This window comes from Ctenocephalides felis, unplaced genomic scaffold, assembly GCF_003426905.1.
Source record: "Ctenocephalides felis isolate EL2017-DRISC unplaced genomic scaffold, ASM342690v1 CF-g0.4_SCAFFOLD_01170, whole genome shotgun sequence".
In the NCBI taxonomy this organism is placed as follows: domain Eukaryota; kingdom Metazoa; phylum Arthropoda; class Insecta; order Siphonaptera; family Pulicidae; genus Ctenocephalides; species Ctenocephalides felis.
The window spans coordinates 10,293,191-10,315,921 of NW_020537324.1; the positions used below are offsets into that span (position 1 = coordinate 10,293,191).

Below are 22,731 nucleotides of genomic sequence, written 5' to 3' on the forward strand. Positions count from 1 at the left end.
TTCATACATTGTCAAATTCTGTTGATCTTGCGCCAACTGTCACTTCACTATTTGTGTGTGAACCACAACAATCAAAGGCGGTCTTCATCGGTCACAAGATGTCGCATATGCTTATTGCCGCCGAACTATCGGCGTCAGCGACAGCAACTTTATCACATTCAGTGAGGAAAAATATAACATTAAAGCAACATTTCTCAATTCACTTGTTCTGCGATGCACCTGCACTGCTTGATCCTCTGAACGCGTTTCTTTCTCATCGGAGGCGTTAGCTGCGGGCACCTCAAGGTAACAGTGATCCACGTAAATTTCTTAGGCTTACAGAAAGCACAAGACTTAAACGCCGTTCCTGAATCCACATCCTCGTCCTCAGAGCCGGAGTAATCATCCACAATTTTCCTCCCGCGTCTACCTCGCCTAGGATTCCGCGGTATGTAGAAGGAATTACACTGGCCATAACAAAACCTATTGATCACAGTCCTGGGTTGACAACCTTCCATACGCACTCGCTGAACTAATGGTTCAGTTTTGCACCAATCTTTTTTCAAATACTCCTTCCTGGTGACCAACAAAGCATTCTTACTACTCTTCAACAATTTGTGACCTTTATAAGCGGCGATTTCTTGACGTGCAGCAAACAACTCGTCATCTAGATTTGGATCTTCTAATTCTGGTAGATCGTCTAAGTCATTTCGAACAAGTGGCGGTGATCTGGATTCATTCTGCCTTCGTTCGGCGATTAGTCTCTCTACTGCCTGCGTGTTGATGATGTCCAGAATACTATCTGTTGACGTCAGAAGCGGCCTGTGATGCGAACTCGTTGCAGAATGGGAATATCGCATCGAGCAGCCGAGGAGGAGAAAGACCAGCCGATATACAGGTAACATCTGAAATAATAATAAAGATTAGTTATAAATATCTCACAATTTAGTTTTTACTTATTTTCTGAATAATATCTGAATCCTTCATTCAATAATCATTGTTTGCTATTTGAAATACGTACACACTGTAGATATAATATATAAATAGGGTATCCCAGAACTCAACGGCAAACCAAAATAGGGTGGCAGTATTGATTGTAAATATAATGCAAAACTGGGCAAAATAGATCCTATCCTATTTAGGGCTTTGGTCTAATTGTTTAATCAGGATTCCAAAATGGTACAATATTTTTATATTACTTGATAAAAAACAAATAATACGTTTTTTGCATTATTTTGAACAAAAATTTGTTGTTAAATTTTTGCACATAAATTTGTCTGATCGTCTAAGACAAAATGGGAGCACCATAGACCTTACACTACATGGACTGCTAGTCCTCATATGTTTTCAATTTCATAAAGTGTCAATAGATAGAAGGGAACTGTGACGTCACTTTGTGAACAAGCGTTGCCGACAATCGTAGAACGTAACATATGACATATCACATTTAATGATTCGGGAGTGTTCCACGATTGTACATGGACTGCTAGTCCTCATATGTTTTCAATTTCATAAAGTGTCAATAGATAGAAGGGAACTGTGACGTCACTTTGTGAACAAGCGTTGCCGACAATCGTAGAACGTAACATATGACATATCACATTTAATGATTCGGGAGTGTTCCACGATTGTCGGCAACGCTCGTTCACTAAGTGACGTCACAGTCTCCTTCTATCTTTTGACACTTATTTTGCGCTCGACTAGCAGTCCATGTAGAATAAAGTCTATCAAAGACACCCAACTATATAGGTAGAAAAAACAAAACATCATAAAAAATGTGCAAACAAGTTCAAAATTGAACAATAAGTGTCTTAGTCTAAAGATGCTATGAATTATCGCATTTATCAATCACAATTTTTGAACAATTGATTTTTCAACCCAACTTCTATAAGTCTTGTACATTTTCACCTACTTCCGGGTACAAAATATGATAAACTGCTGGCGAGTCATGAATATATCACAATATGATTTATGACATCTTAGCGTTTTGGCTAAGTTTGCGAGCTGTAAACTTTTGACATTACAATCTGCTGCATGTACTTGAGATTTATGAATTTGGAAAATCTATATATATATATATATATATATATATATATACACCCAATATATAAATGTATTATTTAATTGCTTTAATTTAATCAATATCACAAATTGTATATATAAATATGATAATAGTTTTGTCGATGTTGATACATATTTGAAGTATTTTGCAGCCCAATCGTCGAATTAAAAAAAATTCAAAATCGAAAAAAAAATCTATTAAACGTTTCGACACTTAATGTGGGACAAAAGGACTTAAAAAGGACAAAATTATATACATACCATTTATAAATATAAAAAATTTATAAAAGATTTATTATATAAGTTCAGTGTGTAATAAATTTTATATAATGTTTTTGTATGTTTCCTAGTTTGGTATGTATATAATTTTCTCCTTTTTTATTTTTATATTTAATATTAACTATTGTTATTTATGTAATTTGTTTTTTTAGATTACTGAATGATGACGACAGCCCAACCGTCGAATTAAAAAAAGATTAAATAACAAAATTATTTATTTCATTAAACGTTTCGACACTTGATGTGTGTCATCATTCAGTAATCAAACCAGGAAAAACAACAGAAAACATTAATTATGATGTAAAATTGATTCACACTGAGTGCCCACAATGCAATGCTATCAATAACATCAAATATAGGAGGGCAATATGTGCTCCTCCTATTTCTCGTTTTTAAATATAATAGTATTTTATTATTTTACACAAATTTAGAATCAATCAATTTTACATCATAATTAATGTTTTCTGTTGTTTTTCCTGGTTTGATTACTGAATGATGACACAATCAAGTGTCGTTTAATGGAATATATATATATATATATTTGTATGAATAAAATTGCTATTAGTTATATATCTCTGGTCTATTACCCTAAAATTGTTATCTGCATATAACACATTTTGTTGAATTTATTAAATTTAATAGAACTTATATATTTTTGTTATATTTATTTATTTATAATCGTTTGGATTTGTTACATTCATTCATTTATAATCCTCATATATTCTCACGTTGGCAGTATATTTTTTATTAATATAATACTTAAATATTACTACAAGTTATTATATCTTCAGACTATAGAGAAGTTTTATTTGAAATATAATTATTAGGATTTATACATTTTTGATAATATTATTTATTTAGAATCTTTAATTATAATAAAAAATCCAACAAATTAAGTTGTCGAATCAATTACTCTCGTGATGGCAAAATTATTTTTTTTATTATAAAACTAAAATATTATTACAATTTTTTATATGTTCAAAGACTTTCTGCAAATAATATATTTTAATGAAAGTGAACTTATTTATTTATTCATTCATGATTGTTTATTTAGAATCTTTAATTATAATAAAAAATCCAACAAATTAAGTTGTCGAATCAATTACTCTCGTGATGGCAAAATTATTTTTTTTAATATAGAACTAAAATATTATTACAATTTTTTATATGTTCAAAGACTTTCTGCAAATAATATATTTTAATGAAATGAACTTATTTATTTATTCATTCATGATTGTTTACTTATATTCGTTATTCAAAAATGCAATAAATCAAACGATTTGAAATTGCCACCATACGAATGAATTACTTTCATGTTGGCAACCATTAATTTTATTAACGTTTGGCCTTATGGCGACATTCAGGCATTTCGGCCCTCTCGCGGATAAATTTTACATAACTTTTTTGACAGCTAGCGGATGGAATTTTATTTTAATAGTGATATTTGGTGATAGTGAACAAAAAATAACAATACTTTTAAATAAAATTTATATTTGTTATTATAAATGTAGTAAATAGTTCAAACTATTTACTATAATCAGTAGTTTTTAAAATGTGAGTGTTGTATAATGGAATCTTAGGGATCATGAATGATTACAGGTAAGTTTTATTCTGGCACGTTGCCTTATATATATATATATATATATATAATATATATATATATATACTTTTTCTTACTTATTAATTTTCAGCCAATCGTCGAAATAAAATAAACACTAAATAATGAACTATTTATTTATACGTTTCGACACGGTTGTGTGTCATCATTCAGCAATTTTTTTGAATTTTTTACAATATCTAAAAGACAAAGTTCAAAAAAGATTGAATTTAAAATGTATTATAAATTAAAAATTTGTAACAATAGTAAAATGATATAATTAATCAAAAATGTAAATTCTGTGAAATGGATGGTAAACCCACGAAAGCGCCTGAATCGATTATTTTTCATATGATCTTAGGAACACCTTGTTGCAGTTATTCCGGAGTAAATTTTGACAAAAATAAGATCTACATATGTTTAGCATGCTTATTTTTATGAATTTGTATATATGAATGTTTTACTGTTGTTTCAATATAATGTAGATGTTTCCCAAACTTTTCGATGCTTTTACAGTTGATCTCAATATGTACGGATTTCTCAAAAATCTCCTAAAAAACGTGTAATTTTCAATTATTTTATGCTCGTTTTAAAAGAAAAACGAAAAGTTTTAAATATGAATATAAAATTTTGGTATACGGGATGTCTCTTTCGCCAGAAAAATCAAAATACTTAATTTTAAGCAAAAGCTCACTAATAATTATTAGATTGTGCAACAAAAATTATAATTCATAATATTGTGTTATAGGTGTAAATGCATCAACATAAATTAAGAGATCATATAATCTTCATTGGTATCGTTTTTTTCTCTTTTTATAAAAAAAATTGTACTAAGGTAAAATCTTACTCAAGATATTTCCAGTGGTACTCTTAGCTCGCTTTATAAAAAATTGTAAAAAAAAATATTTGGTAACTTTCTATTCTGTCTTTTTATTAACTCGAAAATCCTATAAGGGTTGTGATATTTCTTAAATAAGTAGCTTTTTGGGAAAGCAACCCAATAGTTGGCCTATGTATATAAGATATATTCTTATTATTAGTATTTCCATAATAGTGATATAATATGTTTAATTTGATCTAGCAATGCCGGGGAAGTACTATTTTGATTTGGATATATATTACAATTTTGCAACATTTTTTTTCTGTTCGAGATAATTCGATTTTTTTTTTTTTTTGAAAATGTTTGAAAACTCTGCATCGTCGAAAAGCATTTTTCCTAATACAAATTTCCATATTTCACTTTATCAACATTCTTGGTTTCCCATAAATAAAATATAGTTTTTTAAAAAAATATTTTGATTTGGATATATATTTATATCTTTCATTTGATCAACATTTTTATTTAGTCTCAGATAATTAATTTTTTTTTGAGAATGTACAAAAACGCTGCATCGTCGTACCAACATTCATACTAATACATATTTCCACCTTTCATTTGATCAAAATTATAAGATCTGAATGGTTCAAAAAACATTCGATTCGTATTGATAGGGTTCGTAGTGCTGGTTAGTTTTTGGCAAAGGTCGATCCTACCGTTTTGGAGTTACGGAGCAAAGAGTGCAAAAAATAGAAATCGAGATTTTGAGAGAATGGAGTATCCGATTTGAATAATCCACAAAATATTCAATACGCAATGATGGGAAGATGTGGTGATTAGTATTGGGCAAAGACAGGCCTAGCTAAATGTGCAAAAAATTGCAGTTTTTGAGATAAATTAGTAATCGTCTTGAATGATTAAAAAAAATACAGTTTGTGTTGACGAAAAAAAATCTTTTCAATTTATTTTTTAATTTTCAAAAAAAAATTTTTGAGTATCGAAAATAAGTTAGGTTTTCAAAGTTTTAATTTGGTACGGAAAGTTCCAGCAATTTGCCTCAAGGCACAATGCCATACACCACTAGTTCCATCTTTCACTTGATCAATATTATTGGTTTTCCTGAGTTAAATAAAATATTTTTTCTTAAATGTTCGAAAACGCTGCATCGTCTCGGAGCATTTATCCTAATACACCTACCTGTCAATTCACTAGCGTATAATATATACATTAGTTAAACATATATTGCTAGACCGATGTGGGAGTGTAGTTCAAGTCATACTTCTCGATCTCTCACTAGAGATATCTTGAATCTTAAGCGCCTAATGGATTTCATATTCAAGTTATTTGCTTTTTCGATTTTTTCCTAGCACGTTGGTGATACTTATGGCTTTATGCGAGGTTTTATGGCAAACACTTTATATGTGTATGACACGTAAGTAATAGGTTTTAAATTATTAAAATTATGCAGCATTAATAGACGCCCAAGTCCATTTATACTCATTTATGTTTATAACACTTCATTACAAAAAACAACAAAATGCGCATTTGCAAACGTTGAAAGATTCATTTTTATAATCCTCTTAAATTATGCGAATTAGCGATTGGAATCAATGCGATTGGAAAAAAATTAACTTGTATCACCATGCAGTCGAATAAATTGTCACATATTTACCAACTTTTTGTCCATATATTTTATAATTGAAGTTTAAATTGCGTTTCTCTTGCCAAATCTTTCATAATAAATGTAGTGATTTATTTAAATTAAAAAAATCAAGTCAACAAATTAGAAATAATAACAAAAAAGTAGAAGAGAAGGCAAGATCCATAGCCCGAGTCTTGGATCTATTAGATTCCAATCAGAAGTTCATCAAGTAGTAGTGGCATCGATTATCACTTGATAATATAGATGGAAATATGTCACTTCGTAAAAGTAGCCCATCCTCTGTGTTTCATAAATAAAAAAATGATCAGTGCTCAGTGATTGTATAAAATAAAGATAGGGTAACGGTTGGATTGCCATCTAAATAGCAACCACATAAAGATGTCATCAACACAGCTCATTGAACTTCTTAAATTCTAAAAAAATGCGCCTTTCTGACTTCACATAAACGTTTGTTATATTGTAACGATAATAAGCATATATTGAAATTGAAGAAATGAAAATAAAGAATAAAGACAATAAATTTGAAACAGTTACAAAAATTCGGATGATTTTAATAAAACAGAAGCATATTTTATCATTAAATCTAGAACCACAAAATATTAACATAAACATTAACATTTTTTATGATTACTTTGTGTCTAAGCGGCCAAAAAATAAACCACAACATAGCGTTGTCATGGCAACGCTATGCTATGGTTTTTTTCATATGTTATGTATTTGCAGTGCAAACAAGCATTTTACACATAAATCCTAACTTCACGTATATGTTATTTAACACATTAGAAAGATGCAGTTATAATATTTTTTCTCGACGTTTGTGCGATTTCTAGATTAGGTTTTATATCTAAAACAAGTGACTATGTTACGGTAAATGTGCACTCTTGGTGAATGTGCACATTCACCGGTGAATGTGCACATTCCCCAAAACGCTAGGTGAATGTGGAATTCTCAAATATTCAAATTAAAAGAATGGTGTACGTGTGTACTTGGAGCGGTCTCATAATCATCTTGCGTATTTGGCGCATGCGCACTAAATAGTTAATAGTAAATAGTTGAATAGTGAAGTAGTAATATAATGCATAGTGAATAATTAATATTAAATAGTAAATAGCTAATAGTTAATTGTTAGTGAAATAGAAAATAGTGAATAGTGATAACTGAATAGTTAAATAGTTAGTAGTTGAATAGTGAATAGTTAATAGTGAATAGTTATTAGTAAATAGTTAATTTAGAATAGTTAAATAGTGAATAGTGAATAGTGATAACGAAATAGTTTAATAGTTAATAGTTAAATAGATGAATAGTAAATAGTGAATAGTGATAACTAAATAGTTAAATGATGAATAGTTAATAGTAAATAGTGAATAGTTATTAGTAAGTAGTGAATTAAAAATAGTTGAATTGTAGATAGTTCAATAGTGAATAGTTAATAGGTAAATAGTAGAATAGTAAAATAGTGAATAGTGAATAGTGAATAGTAATAACTGAATAGTTATTAGTAAGTAGTGAATTAAGAATAGTTGAATTGTAGATAGTTAAATAGTGAATAGTTAATAGGTAAATAGTTGAATAGTAAAATAGTGAATAGTGAATAGTAATAACTGAATAGTTAATAGTAAATAGTCAATAGTGATAACTGAATAGTTAATAATAAAATGTGAATAGTTAATAGTTAATAGTAAATAATTGAATAGTAAAATAGTGAATAGTAAATAGTGATAACTAAATAGTTAATAGTGAATAGTGAATAGATAATAGCAAATAGTGAATAATTATTAGTAAATAGTGAAATAAGAATTGTTAAATAGTTAATAGTTATTAATTAAATAATTAATAGTTCATAGTTAATAGTTAATAAATAAATTGTTAATTGATAAATAGTTAATAGTTAATAGTGAATAATAAATAATGGATATTAATACGCATATGACTAAAATAAATAATAAAAATATAAATATATAAATATAAATATAAATATAGAAATATAAAAATATAAAAATAGAAATATAAATATAAATATATGAATTAGTATTTCACCCGCACGTGCGCACGTGCGTGAGTTGAACTCACATTCGCCAAATGAGCCGGTAAATGTGCACATTCACCGAGATATGCACATTTACCGTAACAACTACATAGTAAATACATAGCATTTTGACAGCTTTTACTACCAATTTATATGAAAAAAAAAAAATCGTAACCTTACGTTGGCATAGCAACGCTATGGTACGGCCTTCTCAAAATAATGCATCATAAATAGTCTATAAATGCAAACCAATGAATGCAATGTTGCTTAAAAAACTGGCAGAGACGTGTTTGTTCTAAAAATGCAAATTTCTGATACATTTAACGGATACCTCTTTAATAATATGTGACAACTAAACTACAAAATGATTTATTTTTTTGTATTAAGCACTATATTATAACAAACGGTTGATTAATGTGTCCCATTTTGCCAAATATGGGTGCTTTGTCAGTCGTTGATCCACCATTCGCATTCAAATGCATAACTTAAGGCCATTATGACGTCGCCGATCTTTCAAGTCATAAAACATCTAAAAATATTTTAAAAGATTTACGAATTCGACCGGTTCATATGAGTCATGTTGTTTTGGTTTCCTCTTCACAAGTTCAAAGAGAGGAATTGCCGCAATAAAATTTTAAACATACACGTTTAAGAAAATACATTCATATCAAATGTAAACATATATGAAAACGCTAAAACCGTGGTTGATCCTTTAAGGAAAGTAGATTGGCGAAATAGAACCCGAGTCGTAAAATATTTATCGACAATTTATAGTTATGTAATGGAGTGATACTTCTTGCATTAAACATTGTTGCCGATATTACTCTAAGAACTGATACTTCGCCTGTAGCTCTTAAGTGTCCAATGTACTTTTGTTGATTTTATTAAAGTGGTATTTTATCGCACAAGAAATTGTTCGTGGTCTCCATTAAATAGAACGGCGTTGGTCAATAACTCTTTCAGTAGAATGAATTACATTAATAAAAAACGAGATATGCATACATACTAATGTTCAATTCTTTAAAATTATTCTTCATTTGCACATTTTGATCCCAAGTCACTTTCAAAGCTATCTGTACTTAACAAAATTATTCTATTAGTATTTCACATGTTTATAAGGATATGATGTATCCTAATGAATATATTATATTCATTAAATTTTCTGAACACAAGAACTACCAACGATAACCCATCAATTTGGTTCATACACATGCCATGAGAATTTTTTTCCAATTATATAGAATATATTTATTTAGATGCATTAGATGATAGGTATCATTAAGTTAGTTGATCATTATAAATAGTTTTGCAATCAAAATATTTTTAATTTTTTTATACCGATCATATATTTTTTTATGTAGTTGCACCTATTTAATCGTGAAACATCAGCAATTTAATTTGTAGTACATAGAATGTCTAAATCGGACGCCAATTCATTTATTGGGCGTCCAGATATGATTGTAGAACCAATAACTTGAATTGTAGGTTCTGGATCAGCGCTAAACATTGTCATTTAAAAATTACTCAAGATACAGGAAAAAGCTCTCCTATAAATACAGTAGAAACACACGAAGATAATAAATCTCAAAACGATTTCTTGCATAATACGCCCCATTGGAACATATTGTTCTTGTCCCGTATAATTCGCTTTCTACCATAATACAAGATTTTGATCCCGTCCTAATGTCCAATTCCAAGGCTTATTTGAAGTCAAATTCCAGTATAATTATATTTAAAGTTTACTTCATTAAGACTGCTAAAATATGCGTTTTATTTCTCTGGTTTCTTTGAGTACAACAATACATTTAAAAAAAATCTGCGTACACAAGAACACACACATCCACAGAACCACGTGGGTTTAACGGCAGGTCTACTGCCCACGTGTTTATGAAGAGTCACCTATAACAATTCTGTTTTAAACAGTCTGCCTAAACATGCGGTCTTTTGTCTTCTCATCTTTTCATTTTGCATACTAAACACCTATTGAAATTTTTAATCGAGCTGTAGTTCTTGTAAATATTTAAATTTTAATTGATCAATAAACATACCATTAGGTTAAATTCCACACAGATGACTTTCCCCGCAGAAGATGCGTAGAGCGTAAAATTCTATTAATAGAAACTTTATATAGTGGGTATCCCAAAATTAGATACAAACATTATATGAAAATAAATTGTTGAAAATGCCAATGGCTTCTGATACAAACTTTACATAGATTGGAGGTCAATGTAATTTTTGAACAAAATTAGTATTCAGAGTAATAGATTGATATGGTTGGAGCATACTCTTCAAAGCTCTTTTATCATAATTTCAGGCAATATAAATATTAGATCATGTTGCATACTTTATATTCATTATTATTATTTGAACGTAGTCACTCGAGGTATCAAGAATTCATATTGACTTGACTAACTAGATAGGTTTTATAGATGACCAAACATCTCTATGTGATGAATCTAATATGAATCTTATGTGATTTCATATAATCAATTTTATTATCAAAATTTATGTAATAGTGATGACTTTTCTTCTTATGCGCAACGCCTGATAAGGGCTAAGTTAATTTGAAAACATACAGCCATAAATTTTTCCAAGTGAACGCCGAAGTCACTACTGCTTGACATCAGACTGCAAAGTTTAAGTTTTTTAGAAAAAATCCGATTTGGCAACTTTTAGATTTTCTCGACGTTTCTAGTCATCCTGATTGAAATGAGTCCAGTGTGTGTCTGCGCGATTTTTGACCTCACGTTGTTTTGAATACAACTGGACGGATTTCTAAAATTTAAAAGCTAGAAAGACTCTCGTTAGCCGTTCCTTTGTAATTAGTAGAAAAGTGTAAAAAAATTTGCTAATTATCGGCTACGCCGTTCCTTCGTAACTAAATCTCGAATTTTTTTTTGCCAATTTTGATGAAACTTTGACTATAAATTTCATTATCTGAAATAACATACTGAAATAATATAGGGCTACGTGGTTAAATTGTAAAATTTCACCAACAATTGGAAGTACGCCCCGTACTTACTCGATTCTGATCAGAATCTATGCCTTTCGTGCATATGTGGGCTCTATTTTTTGTAGGTAGCTACTGATTACAGTTGACGTTCACATTTCAATTAAGTTTGCCATTAGAACTCAAACTGTGTTGAACGAATTCATTTTAATTTATGTAATTACAGATGGTCCAAAGACGTCAATTGAAATTTGTATTGGGAATTTCATTTTCGGAATAAGCAATTAACTATTTTACCTAAATAGCTGAATCTCAATTATCATTTATAATAGACATGCACCTTGTGTGAGGTCTTTATAACAAAGAACATGTTACGTTATTAATACATGTTACCACCTATCGTTCATTCACAGCGCCTTCGATTAATAAACTAGAAAACACAAATTGCCTTTCTCCTGCAATCATATCTATTTTCCCATCGTAATTTGTTAGCAATGGAAGTAAATCAAACTTGCATTAAGAACCACGCCGTTTGTAAGGCTTTAGTTGCAAACAAATTGCCTCAGACGCGGTATATTATCGGCGTGTGCGCATTTTGATAAATCGCAAGTATATCGCATTTATATAAAATTTATTCGCACGCCTTTCGATTCACTCGATGCCGATTTGAATGGACGCCCATACGCGGCTCGATGGCTCGATGGCTCTATGGCTCGATCGAGACGCGCCGGCCGCTCGGAGTCAATGAAGACTTTTTTCAACGGGCCGCGTGGGCGCACCGGACATTTAAGTACTCTCTCGTATGTCATTGATACAGTACATGCGGAACGACGTCGCACCATAGACCTTACACTATATGGACTGCTAGTCGAGCACAAAATAAGTGGTAAAAGATAGAAGGGGACTGTGACGTCACTTGGTGAACGAGCGTTGCCGATAACCGTGAAAGACTCCCGATTTTTCTGACCCCATGAGATTAAACCCCATGCTTGAAATTGTTAAATTGTTGTGGAGAAAAAATCAGTCCATGTGGTGTAACAATGGTTTCTGTAACTCTCCCGAATGATTAAACGTCATATGCATAGACCTTAACGATTTTAACAGGTGGATTAGATTTTATGTACACAGGGGCAATATTACTAATATCAAAATTTTTAAAAAAATTATCAGTTCACACAATTGCCATTATATTATTGAAATAAAACTATCACTAAATATATTTGAATTTAATCGCCAATTATAATGTGTAATATATAATATAATTTATAATATCCACTATTGTTTATCCAAATCATGCATAGAATATTTACTTTTAGGTTAAGCACTTGACTTATGACATTTAACCAATCGGGAGTCTTCCACGATTGTCGGCAACGCTCGTTCACTAAGTGACATCACACTCCCCTTTTAACTTTTGGCACTTTATAAAATGGAAAACATATGAAGACTAACAGTCCATGTAGTGTATGGTCTATGCGTCGCACGCATTTAAATCTACATGCGACTTACAGATTGTTTTACAATAACGTTATTCGATTGGTCATTCTATTTTATGATTATGATTGAGATAAATAGGAACGCTATATCAAAACAAAAGCAGCAAGATTTATCTAATTTTCCATTCCGCATTTTTGGGTACAAGCAAAATACTTCACAGGCTTGGCACAAAGATCTAATTAAAACGGTCGTTTAAATATCAACCATTATTAGCCAAACATCAAACATTCAGTTATGTTTTTTATGTATTTGTTTTCACTTGGTCATTGTGTTTTGTGATTATGATTGAATTTGTGTTTGTACAGTGGAAAACTTAACCAATTTTATCACTTAAAGACATATCTTTGATAGGACTTAAAGGTATAACTATGAAGATTCGTTCCAAATCACATGATAATTTCTATTTGGGACATGTATGAGTATGTCATTTTATCAAAAATATGACAAAAATGAATAATTAATCAAAAATCCATCAAACACTTGGTAACAAAATTAAAATAATCACAAATATCGATAAACAGGGCCCCAAAAAAACATGATGGCGTGAACCCGTTTGTACTGATTACTGTGACAATGTTGTGACAATGACGACCAACATCTGACTAGACAGAACTAGCCAATTTGTGCCATTTTGTATATTAACTATTTTGTTAGGTTTTCCTCTACATATTAAAAATTTAAAAGTTACATCAGTTAAGTGTGATTGAAAAGTATGCTCACCGTGAAAAACTTGGCCAATTTTGTATATTGAGGAGTATACTCGTTATGCGTATAATTTTTTTTGCTAAATTATTTAATTGATCTTAAAGCATTAAATAAAATTTTGAATCATATTATAGATGTAGAAAAGTCAAATTAAACGAAGATATGTGCGAATGATCGGACATAAATCTCATACTGCCAGAAACTAAATTGTACGTTCACAGCTTTTAGCCCCTTGGTGATTTCAAATGATCATTTAAACTTTTCCATATATTACTCATAAAGTTCACTCCTAGACCAATAAATTTTATCCACGTTTCCTAAAGTTAAACGCAATAACTGAAAGAATAAAATAAATCAATAATATATTAAATATCGACACCAGTAATAGTTTTAAAACCTCCTCCGTTATATCTCGAATCGTAAACTGCAATTTATTCTATTTCGCTGATCTCTTATGCGAGGATGAATTTAGAAGTGATCCCATAAAATAATAGTGAGCGTCTATCGCGATATCGACCTATAAATCCCAACTTATAATCCGGCTTGTTATGATTGGTAATGTAAGTCATAAATTTAATGCATATATAACTTTAAATACCGTGTATAAAATGATACGATCGTAAAATGGCAGCGATCTTTAGCGGCGCCGCCGCTGCTGAAGCAGATCTGATTTACGTCCGATTTTTAAGTTTCAAATGCAGACTTCGATAAATCATTAACTTTTTGAATGCAATATGAGAGCCGTTTATTATGAAATGTAGGTACTGCATATGGGAAGGAAGAAAAATTATTTAGGGATTCGAGACACACGAATACATAGTAACAAATTGTACAAAATCAGCGCTATTGATGGTATCAATCCGCACGAAGAAAGCATCAGAAAATGATAGAACATAGTAAAATTTTGTATTAATTCTGATTTGTATAAAACATGATTAATTGATTTATTGTGAATTTTAAGTTTTATATGACTTTCGTGATAGAGCATACATATGGGTATGGTGAGAAAGACCAACTGAACCTTTACCCTGGCGAAATACTAGATCAATTTTATATACGGTGTAGTTTTTATAAAAATGTGCTCATAATGCTTGACATCAGGCTGCTCGAGGCGGGCATCGAATCTGAGATTTCTGATTTAGATCCCAAAGTTTAAACCACTTTTTTATGTAGAGCTAAATTTTTATGATGCTTTCATACTATTATTTTCCATGTTAAGATCAAAATCGGTTAGAAATTGTTATCTAGATTAAATTGAAGCCAAAAACTGAGGAAGTCGTAGATCTAAAATCTACTTTTGATTCAGCTCGACAGTATGTAGCACAGTGATATATGTTTATTTTCCCACAAATTACATCAGATATATTTCATGTTTTTCTATATAAATCAACGTAATCAACCTAACACGTTAGCATGTAAATACTAGTTGTGTACAATTAGTCTCGACAGCTAGTTGTAAAAGCTTTCGCTTGGAACATTTCCCAAATATATGGCAGACAAATACGCATTCCTAAAAGCCAATGAATTTTACGATTTATTCAGCCATTGGTCATACATCACATCACAAAGAAGAATATCGTGATATAAATCAAAGCGGACGCACATTAGCAACTAATCTCCCGGCTTGTTTAACAATCACGTTTCTTTCATCTTTTTATTGTTGGTCCAGAAATGGTTTAAGCAACAATAGAACACCTTTTTACTACAAATCTATTGTTGTGCGTGAATGGACGAACATTTGTAGAATCCTTTAAGAGTCGGCATAGGTAGAATAGGCGCCTTCCTACGGAAAACAGGAATGAGATGAAAAAAATACAATAATTTAGACTCGTGCATCTTATCCCATAAGTATTTTATAACTTCATATAAAATTAGATCTTTTAAAAGTTCTCAGCTAAATTATACTCAATTAAGAATAAGCCCCAAACAATTTTGGACAGAGGAACGAATGGGATGACTATGATATTGATTCCATGTTAATGTATTTTTTAGGATAAACAAACGGATTTATAACAATTGTAGATTAATTTTATACGCTGGTTCTATACAAATTTCAAAGAAAATATAAAAACCGGGCGGTGCATGTCTGTGCAAATACTTAAAGTAGAACATTGGTTACTTCTACAAATCATATGTCTTTTATTTAATAAATGTCCACTAAGGACAGTTGTAAATTATATGAAAAAAAATGGATATAATAATGTAAATAGTTCTAATGAAGGCATAAACATTTTGGAATTTAATGCAGTCGATGTACATGGATTTCTGGAAACGGCAAAGAACAGTACATGTTTATTCTATATATATAGTATTCTATAGTACTCGTATGTTTATTCTTGGAGCAGATTTATGAAAAATAAAAATAATAATACAACTTGTCATTGTATTTGTACATTATTTATCTATCTAGGTTTGAAAAAACAGGTTTTTGATGAACTTTACAAGATAATAAGAAAATAAATGAAGCCGGAACATAGTTAAGAAATCATCACCCACACAACTGAAAGGGATTACAGTAGATTTTATCATCTTTTACAAAATAGCAGTCAACCGAATGCCGTCTGAATAGCATGGTCGTTGGGAGTATAAAGATGAGGACAGAGATGCCATCAACAGCGACAATAACACGACTAAATGATGAATAAAATAAAAAGAGCGCACAGAATGGATCCTTCTCATAAACTGAACTGAATTTATAAAACGTCCCCGATTTCACTAATCCCTTTGAATTAACAAAAGACACGTTTTTTCGGTTTCAATATTATTTCTTCGTTTTTTTTTTTGAGATTCCTCTTTTATTGTTAACAAAACACAGACTCAGCGTTGTTATACTTCGGCGGCCGGCGCCAATGCCGCGAACGTGCCTCCTGAATGGAATTCCATCTTCCCAAAAAAAATCTAGGGGACAGAGCGATGAATAAATAAATAGGGTCTCTGGCAACGAGACCCGAACGAATGTCTGGATCATATTAATACAGGCGACCAGTCAGCCATATATTTCAATGTGACAGATGAACATAATTTGTTGATTTGTGTTGTTAATCGAACAGCTTACGAGAGCAGACGAGCCAGTATACGGATTAAATAATATGTGATGTGCTGATGCGCCGGATATCATAAAGTTGACTCGACGGATGCCGCTGCGTGATTTTCCATCGTATCTTCTTTTTCTGAATTGTTCTACTGTAAATCTGTATTATTACCTTATTATGTTGCTCTCTTACATATTATACAAATGATTCTAAAACATAATATGTATGCTTTTCTGAAACACAGGCAAGAGCTTTCATAAACCACAAGGACACCAGATAGTCATTTGTTCGGATAAAATATTAAAAAAAATTCAAACCTTATTTTATACGTTGCGAATTATTTATTGATAACTTCCCGAAGGAGAAGTTTATGTGCGTGTATGTGAACAGATTTTTTGTTGTAAATCGACGTTTTCTCAAAAACGACTGGTCCGATTTCAAAAATTTGAAAGCCATTCGATGTATCTCGATGAGGACTAGCGTTTATCAATTTTGCGCGACATCAGCCAAGCCGTTTCTTCGTAAAAAAAATTTAACAGAGCTTTTGCCGTTTTATTTTTATGAAACTTTCATAAACTTCAAAAATTATTTATATAGTGGTATATATTAAAAATACTCGATCGTGTTAAACAAACCTACTATGTATTATAATGTTACCTTGAAAATACAATGGTGGCATAAAATATTACAATGATAGCATCATCCCATAGTTTCATTTTGCTCTTGATAAATTATCTCAAGACCAACAACAGAGAGAATAAATATTTCATTGCAATAATGCAAATAAAATAATCTTTTCGAGATAATTTCTGCATTCTATATTCGCAAACACATTAATTTGTCTCGGCTACTATACAGAGAGCATTATGCGTTAAGCTCTTTGCCTTAACAATATGTCAGTACTGGATTAATATCATTGTATCAAAAGTTTCTTATGTAGGTTTGAGGCAATATAGTCGCCCTTACCATAAGTGGTCAAGATTGAGATATATTTCAGATATATAATAGAGATTAATATCTACAACTGATATAGTGTACACAATCCGTGATTTAAACACGTGTAGAGATACTACGGTTGTCAATTATTAGGTGATGACTAAATTATTAATACAAAAATTCTGAATCTAAATATGATAATGAGCTTAATCTACGCTATTCAGATTTAAAATAAAAAATATTTGAAGTCAAAATGTGTCTGATGATATTTTTGCGACCGTCCATGGACGACATCCGTAGCAAAAAGTTTAACCTCTTGTTACTATGAGATTGCTAAAAGATCACCAGATTTATTTTTACTACAATCAATATTTTTTAATAAATCTGAATAGGGTGGAAAACTCGTACGCAGAGCACCTAAGATGGATGTCGTCCATGGATGACACGTTGTGTTTGCCCTCGTTTCAAGATTTATCACTATAAGTTAATTAAAAATTATAGTATTTTATTATAATTTCTAGTAGGAAAACACTGTCGTAAAAAGGGTTAAAACACTTAGAATTTATTTTGTACAATTTATTTTATTAGTGAAAATGGGTGAAACTAAAAAAATATAATTTTATAAACTCTATTCAGATCTAAAGTTGAGATTAAATATGTGAAGAGATTTCTGATTGTGAGTAGAGCATTCCAAAACAATAATATATAAATCTCATAAAAATTATCTTGTGTGATATGTAAGAAGTGCTAGGTACTGTATCACACTTCTACAAAATTCAACTTCAACCAAAATTATTGGTGATGAAGTATGTTTAATACTTTATTTCAATTTTAAGCAAATTGTATTTCGTAGTAGAAATCTTTGAGAAGTGTTGGTCTTTTAAGCATGTGGGCTGGTTATATTTCTTGCGTGACGGTAAGTTATCCGTAGAAGGAACTAATGTCCAAAACACGATGCGATGATTATAAGTCTTGAGATTAGTGAGCTAGTAAGAGTAATACAGTAACTTACAATTAACACATCTAAAGTAACCATTAAAATCTTCATTTCCCCGCCTTCTTTACCCAGCGTGGACGGTTAAACATTTTTTGTAATCGTTCTATTTGTTTATGATTTTAAGGTGCAGTTCTTAGAGGTCTTTATGAGGTACATTACAATAATATAATGCTTATGCATTGAGAGAATGGAATTTTTTATTCCGGTTAATTCTTCGTTTACTTATAAGGAAATTGACAATTTATTAGAAGTTTATATTTAAATCCAATTGGAAAAAGTAATAAAATACAAATGGCTATTTATTAGATTAATTCGAGCCATGAATTTTTTTTTTAACTCGTTTTATTTAGCAATCAGAAATACATAAAGATTTCTATGAGCTAAAATGACAATGTTTAAGAGCGATGCCTAAGAAGAGCTCCAATGAGATCTTTTCAGTTTAACAATTACTATAATAATATTATATTAGAACTAATCTAAGAGCCATGAATGAGAACAGATTATATTTTGATCATTGGGCCACTAAAATATCTAACATTAATATAGAGATACGAAGTTGAAAATGATATTTCAATTAATTTTTAATTAAGAGAGATTTTGATTAAAATGTTAGTAAAGCCAAATTATATAGGGTAGATCGGGACACAAAGGTCCAATTTGACTTTCAGTAATTCTATTGTCTAAACCGAATGAATTATGTTGCAGGACATAACACGTATTAAACAGCAAACTAACGAACTATGTTCAGTAAAATTAGTAGAAACCTATTTTTTTACAATTTTTCTGAATTTGCCATATGTCCCTTTTTGAGGAGAAGAAAATCATTCAATTATTATATATTATTAAATCCCTTTTTACCTCATATCCAAGCAGCAAACAGTTTCAGTGACTTATTTTTATTTTAAAGGAATATTACGAAATAATAGCTGCATAATTCAATTAATGCGAAATACAAATTTCATTGGATCAGTTTTTACAAAGATCACACTGTTATATGCTTATTATATAGTATTTCTTCAGAAATATTTGTCAGTAGAGTTGGATTATCCATTAATTTAATTTACTTCTTATAAAATTGTTTTCTTTAACTTAATATGATTTTTTATGTAGTACTTTCTCATTGATCACACCATTGCCAGTATAAAGAATTAGTTGGCCCTTTCTACCCAATTTACACGTAAGCTTTCATAGAGATTATATAAAAAAACTGTTGAATCTAATTCAAAAATAACAATACATCTTATAAAGCAATTAATAACGCATACTTACAAATTATATTCAGGTATTATAAACTAAATAAAAGAGCTCACAAGAAAGCTATCAATGGAAAAAATACTTTTATTTTGAATATTCAGACATGACCGTTTATTTCCTGATAGCGACATTGTAAGAGTGAAGGTGATGGCTGGTTATAAATCTTTTGTCTTCTACTTTACAATAGTATTTTTTTAACTATACAATAGTATAGTTAAAAATTAGTTCACGCACACACATACACATACACACTTACTTTCTCCAAATTTGGTCTCATTCGATTCAGAATGGCTTGAAACGTCGAGAAAACATAAAATTAGCGATTCGGATTTTTTATGAAAACATAAACTTCTCCTTCGGGAAGTTAAAAAATCCTATACTTTACTTGTTTTTGAGATATTGGTGTCGGACCTTTTTACTTGCGTACCTTTAAGCCCCCTATTTGAAATAAATGTATAACTTTTAAATATTTAATTAATTATTCAAATGATGATCATACTTGACACGTGGCAAACTAATTATAAAAACCGCTTTAATGGCAATAATTATAAATAATCTTGTTTGAACGATATTTTCCTTTCCCTGCGACCAATTTTCCTAATCGCACGATTCTCCCATAAGTGTTATTATCTTCTTGAAGCGACGCTTGAAAATAAAACGAGATCTAAAATACTGTAATGTTCCCCGCGGACAACTTATATTTTGAATTCCTGTACGGTTTTAAGTTAAGTGAAGAACGCGTTAACCGCTGACGCTCATCACCGGCCGCGATGCATCGTGTGTTACAGCCGCGCGCGCTTTAGGTATGTGTGGCGCCTTGGCCTGTGATGTATATTGGCGCCGACTGAAGAAAACCGCGCCACGCAGCTCGCCTCTATAATAACAGACACACATGATGATAATAATAATTGTAATAACAATAATAGAATACATAAATACCGCAACAACGCGATAATATGCTAAAAAACAGAGACGGGTCTCTAACGCTAGTCTAGCGGGTATGTACTTCAGCGTTCCGGTAGCGCCGCAGAAGTCGGCGCCCCGAAGCGCGCGTGCGAAAGAAACGGCGAAAGTGGGATTTTGCAACGGTGATATATTACTATGCGTTCTGAGAGCTTTGAAACTAACGTTTGCGATTAGCCTAAAGCTTATTTGAATATAACTGGTATACGAAATGTATTGTAGAGGTGTACTGGTAAAAGAATTATCACAGTATGGTAATGGTGCTTTGGGCAAATTTCAAAATTTGCAAAAATTAGATGCATATTTACACCCTCAATATGAAGGGGCATACTCTAAATTATTTAGTTAAACTCATGTGCAAAATCTATTTTCAGTAATATGGATAGAAAGGAAAGAAAAACACATACAAAATATGTAAAAAAGGGAAAAATAGTGATAATGGAAGTGATAGATGGAATAACTGATTTGTAGTGGCTCTCACGCTTGCTTTCTGCCGTTCGTTAATATTATTATGGACAAAAAAAGTTATTTTTATTTTGCTATCAATATGAAACTGAACCCGTTTGGAAAAATAACTAGTGGCGCATGGATTTGTGCAAGGCAAATTGCTAAAAATTCACGTAGGCAATTAATTACTCTAGGTATAAAGAAATTAATGATCAATTAAAAATTGACAATGATTAATAATAATTATTGTAAATATTTTCAAATAATTATTAAAAATGCTGTAAATTTCATAACTCGTATTTCACAGATCTGACATAAGTGCTTTTGTTTGGGAAACAATTTTTACATATGTTTACAAAAGAGACCTTATAAACAAAACCTAATATTGTCCTCATCTTATTTTTCTAGAAAATAATAATTGTTTGAAACTAAATTGCAAAGTTAATTTTTTTTGCCAAGTAGGTTTATGAGTGATTTTTGGAATTTGTAAAGTTTTGAAATTTATATATTTAGAAAATTTTAATAAATTTTTTGATCAATTTTCGATATTTAAAAAAAATGATTTGGAAAACTTTGAGATTTTTAAAAACATTGATTGAATATTAGAAAAAAATGATTTTTTCTGAATATTCTGCGAAAACTCTAAATTTTAAAAATAACAATTGGATTTTCTTTGTAATTTTTGCAACATTTTGAAATTGCTAGACCTTCCTCAAAAAGTAAACTTCTTTCTTTACACCGCCAATACAAGCCATATGTATGTGTCTTTGCCAAAAACTAATCAGCACGTCCCCCCATCAGTACAAATCGAATGTTTTTTAAATCATTCAAATCAGTTGATCTGTACTCTCTAAATCGTGGACAAAAATCGTACCCAATCAAACGCACACACACATACATACATTTTGTCTAAGGTGTGCCAAATGTTAAAAATCTTTGAAACGGAAATATATGTAAAAAAATTTTTTTCGACTTTTTGCAATTACTATAACTTACCCTACTGGAAGTAAAATCAATTTTCAGTTAACGAATTTATAACCATATGTAATTCAGTCTTTTTTAAAATGTAGAATTTTACCATTGTAACTGTAGGAGTGATTTTTTAAAAGTAAAATAAATGAAACGTAATTTGAGCAGTTAAAGATTATTTTATCATATACCAATTTTGCAGATACTTGTAAAAATAAATCTCATAGATTTTTTTTTTGTTTTTTTTTTGATCTCCAGACCTGACTCCGACTGCTGTCAATGCAAGTAGAACAGTTGTAACAAAATATAGTGAAAAGACATTGAAATACTTCTATTTTATTTCTCTGTAACATCTACTAATTGAACTGAATTGTTTATTCCGTCTGATGAAATGATTTTTTCCGAGACGGTCCTGGGTGTCAGCTATCGTATAAATTGCGTGTCGAGCAGTGTGTCTCGCGTTCACAGACAATCTTATGCGTGTAAAGACGCTCATTGAGATATATGACACTAGAAACGGCGCAAAAACAATAGCGCCACCACTTCCGATAAACGTGGT

The 22,731-nt window shown here is 30.6% G+C and overlaps 1 protein-coding gene across 1 annotated transcript in view; it reads right to left on the bottom strand.

Annotated features, from left to right (window-relative positions):
- LOC113366198 (gremlin-1-like) overlaps window positions 1–22,731 on the bottom strand; it is a 40,108-nt gene continuing 17,377 nt past the window's right edge. The window contains exon 2 of the mRNA XM_026607765.1: window positions 1–884. Within this exon, the coding sequence (XP_026463550.1) occupies window positions 195–884 (690 nt within the window). The 3' untranslated portion in view covers window positions 1–194. The remainder of the gene's footprint in view (window positions 885–22,731) is intronic.